We start from the raw sequence: 9904 nt of genomic DNA, 5'->3' as shown, positions 1-9904 counted from the left end.
GCAGTAATTGCAGGTTCTATTCTATTCTATTCTATTCTATTCTATTCTATTCTATTCTATTCTATTTTTTTAAAAAAAATTTGATTTATATGCCGCCCTTCTCCGGAGATTCAGGGCGGCTTACAATGTGCTCAGCAATAGCCTTCATCCTTTTGTATATTTATACAAAGTCAGCTTATTGCCCCCACAAACTGGGTCCTCAATTTACCTACCTTAGAAAGGATGGAAGGCTGAGTCAACCTTGAGCCTTGGCGACATTCGAACCTGCAGTAATTGCAGGTTCTATTCTATTCTATTCTATTCTATTCTATTCTATTCTATTCTATTCTATTCTATTCTATTCTATTCTATTCTATTCTATTCTATTCTATTCTATTCTATTCTATTCTATTCTATTCTAATTGAGATGGGGGGGGTCAGCCGTTCCAACCCACCTCCCCCGCTGGCTTTGCGGCGGCTCCCGACTCCGGCGCTGCGGTTCTCGGGGCGGAGAGCGATTTAAATGTCCCGCCGAAGAGGCGGGGCGGCAGCGGCTGGCGGGCCTCCTTTCTCCTCCCGCGGCTCCCATTGGCGGCGGCGGCGGCGCTTAGCGGGGGAGGCGGGGCCGCGGGACGGTGCCTTGCTTGGCTTCGGGCGCCGCTGCAGCCTCAGCTGACCGAGAGGCGCCCGCACCGCCGCCGTCGCCGACGCAGCCCCGTGGCCAGAGGGAGGCCGCCACCGGAGGCCGGGCGGCCCTGCTTTGCGCCATGGAAGAAACGCGGCGGAGGCGTTAAAAGGGCGACTGCCGCCGGGAAAGCGAAGGCAAGCGGGCCAAGGCGAGAAGCCGGAGCTGGTGGGGGAAAGAGATGAGCGGTGGTGGCGGTGGCGGCGCTCCTTCGGGGCCGGGCTCCGGCTCAGCGCCCTGCCGCTTCGCTCACTACTTTGTGCTGTGCGGGATCGACGCCGACAGCGGCTTGGAGCCGGATGAATTAGCAGGTAAAGCCCGAAGAGGAGGAGGAGAAGGACGGACGGACGGACGGGGGAGGACAAAAGGGGTAGCGGGAGGTTGGGGGGGGGGATCCCGTCCTACTGGCTCGGCTGGGGCTCCGAGGGTGGCGCTGATGTAGGTCGGCGCTGCCTTCTTTCTTTCCTCCTTCCCGCTTGCTTTTTTTTTTCTTCTTTTTTCCCCCCCGGGCATCGGTCTCCCGGGGGCCCCCTCTGGGCTTGCCCTTTGTGGGGAGCCTCGGTCCGGGATGCGCCCCGCACTGCTGGGGCGCCCAGAGCGCAAAAGGCAGTTTGTTGCTGGTGGTGGGGGGTTGTGCCTGCCTCCCTTTGGAGGGCAGAAGATGCTCGGGGTGCCCTTGACTGATTTTTTTCCCCCTCCTGGCAAGAAAGGGGGGAGGGGAGGGCAGGCGCCGCGAGTGGCGTCGTCGGGGGGGGGACCCCAGGTGGCGTCGAAGCCCCTGTGGGGAAAAAAAAAAAAGGACTCTTCTCATCGCTGCGCCTTCCCTGAGGGGCTTTGCCGCGCAGCCGCTTTCTCCTTTCTCTCCCTTCGGGGTTGCCAGGAGGAGATTAACTGGGACGGGGTACTTCGGAGGGGAGACCTCCCCCCACCGTCTCCCCGCTCCAAATCGCCAGCCTTTCGGTCCTCTTGAAACACCCCCCCCCCACCTTCTTCACCCCGCTATGCCTTAATAATTCCCTTCAAATACGTTTTAAAAGAAAAAAAGGTGGCGGGGGGAGGGAGGAAGAATAAAAGGGGTTTAATTATTTTTTTTTCTTACCAAGCAGCAACTCATCTCCTTGCCCAGCAATGTTTATTATCCCTCAGGTCTAATTTTCCCGCCCCCCCCTTTCCCCCTTTCTTTATATCCCCGCCCATTCCCCCCCCCCAAAAAAAATCGTGATGCCTCCAATGCCTGCAGTAGCCAGGTTTGGTTATGTCACTGGCAAGAGTAACCATGTTTCAATGCAGTTGTCTTTTATCAAGAGAGGTTGGATACAATCGGCTTTCACCCCCCCTCCCCCCTTTGCTGTCGTCAAGCCCAGGTGTTGGAGTTGTGAAAGATTGATAGGCTTCCCCTGGTTGTTGTTGCCCGGCCTTCCTTGTTGAATCGAGGGATTGCTGAAGTCCAAAGAACAGAGGGGAAAAAAAAAACACCTTTGTAACTGCTGTGTTGCTACAGAAGGCGCCTCTTTGAAAGTGGCTGGTTTAAACCCCCTTTTTAGGGGAGGGTTTAGGCTGGGGTGTCAAAACCTCTGACTGTGATGGACAGAGGAGAAGATGTTCATTAATGATGCACCAGGATTAATTGATATATGGCAACGCACTGTCCCAAAAAATATATAGGGGAAAAAATAATCATTGAACTATACTTAAGAAGCGTATTATTGGGGGAGGGCTCTTTGCCAGTAGATTGTGATATTTGAATAAAGGAAAATCAATGATCTAAGGGGAAAAAAAACCCACTTTCAAATGCATTCTCCAAAATATGGTATATTGGTTTTCAGCAGGACTATTTCATTCTTCCCTTTGTTTCCTCCAGAGCTGCCTGGACCTCAAATTGTTTCTCTAGTATGCTTTCTTTGATTTTTTTTTTTAAACTGATTTTTTTTCTATCAGCAGCACTCTTAAAAAGCATCTGTGCAGGCTGGGAGAAAAGCCCTCGCTCACATAATTTTTACTAATTTCAGGAGAAATTTGCTTCTATGTATATTAAAGCTAGAGAAATGTCAGAGCCTCTTTGCATAACCAGCTGTAGAAAAGAGAGAAAAATCTGCTTTAAAAAAACAGATAAAGGTACAAGAATTAGGAAACCATTTTAAAAGCCTGTAATTAACGCTGTTTGTGGACTCTGAAAAGGATTTAAATTGTAGTGCTGTTTTAGAAAATTCTGCAGTGTTTCAAACCAATAGATAAAAGAAGAAATCAATACCTGAACTTCAGTTTGTTCTGTTCAAAATAAGACTAGCAATCTAGTAGTGGCTTAATTATTGCTACATAAAATTGTAGATTTTACCTTTGATATTGAGCTGATTCTGAAAAGGCATCATGGTATTCATTCCAGTATCCTATTTTAACAAGTACGTGAGTGCTTGGTAAGCAATAAAATATTTAGAGGACTAGAAACAGAGACATTATATGTTTGTTGTTCGGTTATCGTATTTAACTTCCCCTAGCAAAGGAAGTATATATTCTTTAAAAAGTCTCCAGGCTACTCTGAAATTAAAGATTAATTCAATGAAGGGATTTTGTTGTTGTTTACTTGACATTTTCAGAAATTAACTGCTGCTTTTTCAGCTGTTGAGCTTACTTTCTAGGATATCTATACTGTATGTTGGAACTGAATGGGCATACTTCAAGGCAAGTGAATACAGCAAGATTGACTTGAATTTGGGAAACATGGCAAGCACTAAAGTAGTCTTGGATACATTGGCTAACCATGATCCTATGTTGAAAAGGGAAACTTGCCTATTTTTTTTATTTTTTATTTTTATTTGATTTATATGACGCCCTTCTCCGAAGACTCAGGGCGGCTTACAATGCGTTAAGCAATAGCCTTCATACTTTCGTATATTTATATTTATTGCCCCCACAATCTGGGTCCTCATTTTACCTACCTTAGAAAGGATGGAAGGCTGAGTCAACCTTGAGCCTGGTGAGATTTGAACTTGCAGTAATTGCAGGCAGCTGATGTTAATAACAGTACTTTAGTCTGCTGCGCTACCAGGGTGCCTATGTGACAATGCTGCTCCTAGAACTCGGATAGGTGCAAGAATTGCAATGAAGTACAGATAAAGTCACTGAAGCAGTAGGCGTGAACTTAAATGGACTCCAGAGGACAGGAAAGCCTGGAGGAATATTGTCCATGGGGTCGTGATGGGTCAACACGACTTCGCAACTAACAACAACAACAGATAATGCATATTAGCGTTGCCTTCAACTTTGTTTGTATCCTAATGCAATTTAAGCATCTCGGCTAGTAAAATGTTCCTTCTATTTTAGTGAGATAAATATCTTGCTCCAATTTTTTCTCCCCTTAATATCCAATCTGATAAGAACGGCAGAGGTACCTTGTCCATGATTTGTGACTATGGAGTCCTTGATGCTCTCTGAGCTTGGTTGCTTGGAGATGTTTCATTCCTCAACTAGGTAATACCATCAGAGCACAGTTCAACTCCGAGCTTCAGATAATTCTCTTATAATTACTTGTGACCTGTAGTTCAACCTCCTGTCCTATCATACCATCTCGGATAAATGACTGTCCAAGGTTTTCAAGGAAAGATTGGATGACCTCTTGTCCGAGATGGAATGAGGACTCTTTCCTTGGGCACAGAGGTTTGGACTAGAAGACTTCCGTGGCTCCTTCTAGCCCTATAATTTTCTTTGTCTTAATATATAGATTTTGAATTTTTTTTGTGGGTCAATAATGATAAGATATTTAAAAGTTTTTGCTACAATGAGTGGTAGCATCTGCACAGACCTGGGCTCAGAAATGACCATAGTTAGGCTGGTTAGTGCTTGGATGGGAGACCACAAGGACTCTGGATTAGACTGAGAAGTTGAAAACAATTCCTAGAAAAAGACAAAGGCAGATTACTTTTCTACTATTGCCAAGAAAGCAGCATGGAGATGTCCATGAAAGCATAAGACTGAAAGTATCCTATTTATACTTCACGGAAAAATACTGCTTTTCTATGAGAAAATGCTTAATTAGGTAAATTATACTTTGTCCAGAATATTTAAAAGTATAACAGATGCAAACAAAAATAGACATTCGTTTCAAGTGTCTTCCTTATGAAATATACTTTAGTTTCCAAGATAATAGTACTTTGCCTGTAGTTTTTCTACTTTTTTCAAGCATTAAATTAAACATTGGATTTAATTATAGTATGCAGTATAGTTTCCATTTACATAAATGTATTTTTTTTCCTCCATGAGAAACTTTTGGTGCTTTGAAACTGAAGGTGAACCCAAATTCATTTGCATAGCACTTACCTTTGGGGAATTTAAACTAAAATAACTTCTAATTCCTCTTTCTGAAAATAGCTGCACAATACTTATGTTGCTATGCTAATTGGGAGTTTGCTGTTAACTTTCAAGTGTGAATATGCTGTTGTTTTCAGAGCTGTAAAAGCAGATTTGCATCCTTCTCAAGGGCAAATGCAAATATCCACAGCAAATAACTTAACCCTGATCTGAAGTTACTTTTCGGTATTAACTTTTTTTTCAGCTGATATTGAAGCTACTCTTGCGCTTCTTTTTCTGCTTCTGTTTGAGAATTGACTTTAGAGATCTCACGTTGGATATTACAGTCTAAAGGTAAAGGTAAAGGTTCCCCTTGCACATATGTGCTAGTCGTTCCTGACTCTAGGGGGCGGTGCTCATCTCCGTTTCAAAGCCGAAGAGCTAGCGCTGTCCAAAGACATCTCCGTCGTCATGTGGCCGGCATGACTAAACGCCAAGGCACACGGAACGCTGTTGCCTTCCCACCAAAGGTGGTCCCTATTTTTCTACTTGCATTTTTTTAATGTGCTTTAGAACTGCTAGGTTGGCAGAAGCTGGAACAAGTAACGGGAGCTCACCCCGTTACGCGGCACTAGGGATTTGAACCTCTGAACTGCTGACCTTTTGATCGACAAGCTGAGCGTCTTAGCCACTAAGCCACCACGTCCCGGATATATTCCCTGACACATGATTACAGTCTAACAAAACTTTAGCCATTACTTTAGCTAGCTTTGTTTACTTTAGCCTTCTGGAAGGATGTGAAGACCTGGCTTTTCCCCCAAGCATTAGGCTATGACAGGGATGTCCAAGCTTGGCAACTTTTTAAGACTTGTGGACTTCAACTTCTAGAATTCCCCAGCCAGCCATGCTGTTGTTTCTATTGGTTGTTAGGAGCCACCTAGCATCACTATGAGAAATAGGGGGCCATACAAGTTCAATAAATAAATCTTAGTGTATTTCTGGCACTACTTTATCCAACTTCCTTCTCTAAGCCGAAGCTTAACAGATGTGGAATTGGGGTGTTCTTATTCTTCTGGGGGACATTAGGCAAGGAACGCTTGTATAAATACTGTTTCACCTGTTGTTTTCAATTGTAAATAAGTATTCCAAAGGAGAGCAAGTTCTCTATGTGGGTTCCCTGCCTCATTTTAGGGTCCTGGAACCTCCAAGATTGTGCTAAATAATGGCAGATCATCTATTTTGTTTTAACCCCTTAAAGGCAGAAAGTGGGAAGGGAAAAGAGTTATTACTACGGTATCCCTGCAACATTGCTCCCATCCCGAAAACATTGCAAAATTGCCTATATTTGGAATTTTTAAAAATTCAAATACATTATGCATGGCCTGTTTTGCATGGCATGGACTTATTGATTGGTTGATTAATAGATTGATTGATTGAAGCTGCACTCCTAGGGGATGTCGAGCTGAATGGTATTTAGTTTTATAACTCTTGATGGCAAACTTTAATTGCTAGAGTAATCAATGCAATAGCTGCCTTTTAAGAATGCTTTGGTTTTGCTTCCTGTTTGTTTATATAAAGCCTTAAAATGGACCTGCTTCAGTGTTTTGAGTGGATTGATAGCTTTCATGAAAGCCATTCCTAGCTTGTTGGCAGGATATCAATTTTGGAATAAATAATAAAAGCTTTGGTTGATTAATTGGTAGAAAAGTGTAATTGGGAGGCCGAGATTTAAGCGCACACTTGTTTGTTTCCTATCCCTTCTGATTGTGGTATACTGCAACAGGGAATTTAGAATGGAATACAGAAATGAATATCGGCTTTTTTTAAGACAGGATCTTTTGTTTTTTAAAAGGTCCACACGCTGATATCCTTGGTGTTTGATGTATAATTCCGTAATTTGAGATTATGGGTATAGCTATCAAGGGGCATAGCAGTTTGCAAAGACTTAAAGACTCTAAAGTACTCCGCTTCATTTCCATATATATTTTTATTACACCTTTATTACAATGACATTTTTATTATTGACCACTGGAAATGCAAATCTTTTCTCTTTTTTTTTAATAAAAAGTTTTTTTTTATTTTTTAGACAAACAAACATTTAATAGATCAGTCATTCCTTTCATGTGATATCTTGGTGTTGTCTCCAAAACTTCTTTTTGTTGTTTCTTCTATCTTCATTCTCACCAAGTCCATTACAACAATTCATCACTAACACTATCACAATATTCTAATTGTGACATTTTTAGTGACACTATCACTAATATCACAATATTCTAATTGTAACATTTTTATACATAACTATTAAGTTACTTATTTGTATCTCTTTTCTAACCAATAGTAAAATTGATTCTATATCTTAAAATATTCTGAATCCTCTCTTTCTTTAATCATCAAAGTTAATCTATTCATTTCTGCACAATCTAAAATTTTTTTAATTACTTCTCCTTCTAAAGGTATTTTCCTGCTTTTCAATTTTGTGCATAAACAATCCTTGCAGATGTTATTACATGTATAATCAAATAGATATTTTCTTTACTAATTTTCTCTGGAAGGATACCCAGTAGGAAGAGCTCTGGTTTTAAATCAATACATTGTTTATCATTTCTTCCAACCATATATTAATTTTATTCTAATAGTTTTTAGCTTCTGAGCATGTCCACCACATATGATAATATGAACCTAGTAACTGGTGACATGGAAATGCAAATAACTGATGATCACTAGTTAAACGAGTAGCCGGGCTATTTTAAGTGAAGGAAATGAAGACAGAATAAGCGGGAGAAATATTTAGTTAATTTCTGTTAAACCTATGCTTTTTAAACTAAAAATTAATAAATATATTTACTATAAAAGGAATTTAGCTTCTGCATAAATTATGCCAAATTGAGTATCTTTACAAAAAGGAGACCATTTAAAGTAGCAAATATTTTAAATCTAAGAGGATGCAGGAATTATAATAGTGCACTTAATTTTGTCAATTTATTTTGGCAAAAGGTATTTTATGTGGGCAAAAACGTATTTTTACCATCCTGATGTGCTGGATTATAATTCCCAGCATTCTCAACATGTTTGGAAATTTGGGGAGTTATATCCCAACGCTTATAAACTTCTGACTGTGTTTTTATTCCCGCTTGGAATCAACTTTAATGTTAAAACTGCAGTGAGATATGCAGCCAACTGATAGGTCAGCCAAATGAGTCAATTTTGCAGCAACATCTAAAATGCTAGAACTTTTCTCCTGCAACCAAGAAAAAGGGAATCTGATGGAATTTTGTATTAGCATTATTATTTATATTGCATTACACAAAATCAACATTGAATCTCATATAATGAAGCTCGTTTGAATAAAAATAAAGCAAGGTGCAGTCGTGGTCTCTTGAATCTAGTGGATCATTTTGCCATCTAATTCCAGACTTTTTGGTATTATACTGTGACAGGGTGATAAATTCTAGGTTGGTTGACACAGTTTTTATTTATTTATTACATTTCTATGCTGCCCATCTCGTCTAAGTGACTCTAGATAGCTTCGTCATTCAATAAAAATGCCATATAAAACATTAAAACAATAAAGGCCATAAATCTGAAATTCAATTTATCAAAATGGAGAAGAAGGAAGTTGGAGGTGGAGTGTATTAAACTGTTCAATTAAACATAGTTTGCTAAGTATATTGCAGTTATCAAAGTTTGCTGAATAAAACTGGAATTATCAGGGTTCAAATGACAGGCTAAACCATAGCCATAGCCTATGGCTATGGGATCATCCAGATAGGTTGAATTTAGCGCCCATCGTATTTAATGTTGGGCATGATTGGATTCTGAGAGCTAGTGTAATGGTGTGGTTAAAAGTCTAGAAATAAGGGGAATATGAATTCTAATCCTGCTAATCCTACTAAAACTAATGCATTTTCACTAAGTCCAAAGACATCTAGAGCAGTGTTTCTCAACCTTAGCAATTCTATGACATGTGGACTTCAACTCCCAGAATTCCCCAGCCAGCAAGTCTGGCTAGGGAATTCTGGGAGTTGAAGTCTGCACATCTTAGATTTGGCAAGGTTGAGAAACACTGATTTAGAGAATGCTAGATGGTGTCAAAATGTAATTTATTGTTTTCTATGTGTTGTGGATGCTTTCAGATATAAGCTGCTGAGGCTTCAACCTAGTTACTACCTTGGCTGTACTGTGTTACACGAATATATTATAAGCAGAATTTGATGCTTTTGGCATGGAGAGCATCATTTGAGAAAGCACTTGGTCTTCAGAAACTGGAGAAGTAGACAACTTGACTACACTCATGAACTGTTGCTTGTGTTCAGAAAGGTGTACATTGTTATGATTAAATCAGGAGTAATGATTCTAACCTGAGAAACAAGTTAAGTTGAGGCACATTATTATAAGAGGTAGTGCTCTGTGGTTTACCGTGTTTCCTTGAACATAAGACCCTGTCTTATATTTTTTGAACCCCGAAATAATCATTTGGCCTTATTTTCGGGGAGGTCTTATTATTTTGGGGCACGTGGAGTGAGACGGGGATCCTCTTGCCGTCTTACTTGATTTCCAGCTCTGTCTCACTAACTCTAACCAGAAGAAATGGCAGGGACTGGCTGTGCATGTGGTTAAATATTTTTGGGGGAGGGCTTATTTTCGGGGGAAGGTTTATTTTCGGGGAAACACGGTAGTTCTACAGTCCTGCATTGAACATCACTTTGAATCTGGTTTTAGTAGATGTTGGTCCAGTAATGATGAAGCTATCATTGGCAAGAACTAAGGTTATAACAAAGCCTATCACGGTGTCTACTAGATGTATTGAGACAACACCTTCCACAGTTCACCATATGTTTAGGTGCTATCCTGAGGGCACTGATCCACTGCATTGTTTCTTTCAATCTCTTAACTAGAAGTAACTAGTTGAATATTCCAAAAGTTGTGGTCTTAAGCATGTCTAGAGGCTACTAATTG

The 9904-nt window shown here is 40.8% G+C and overlaps 1 protein-coding gene across 2 annotated transcripts in view; it reads left to right on the top strand.

Moving 5' to 3' along the window:
- Positions 1–584: 584 nt before the first annotated feature.
- DENND5B (DENN domain containing 5B) overlaps positions 585–9904 on the top strand; it is a 125687-nt gene continuing 116367 nt past the window's right edge. For both annotated transcript variants that reach the window (XM_034403498.3, XM_034403497.3), the window contains exon 1: positions 585–975. In XM_034403498.3, the coding sequence (XP_034259389.2) occupies positions 846–975 (130 nt within the window). In that variant the 5' untranslated portion in view covers positions 585–845. The remainder of the gene's footprint in view (positions 976–9904) is intronic.

This window comes from Pantherophis guttatus, chromosome 7, assembly GCF_059756535.1.
Source record: "Pantherophis guttatus breed Tessera chromosome 7, ASM5975653v1, whole genome shotgun sequence".
In the NCBI taxonomy this organism is placed as follows: Eukaryota; Metazoa; Chordata; class Lepidosauria; order Squamata; family Colubridae; genus Pantherophis; species Pantherophis guttatus.
Note: the sequence above shows the minus strand (reverse complement) of the source record. Positions and strands in the feature narration are given on the sequence as shown.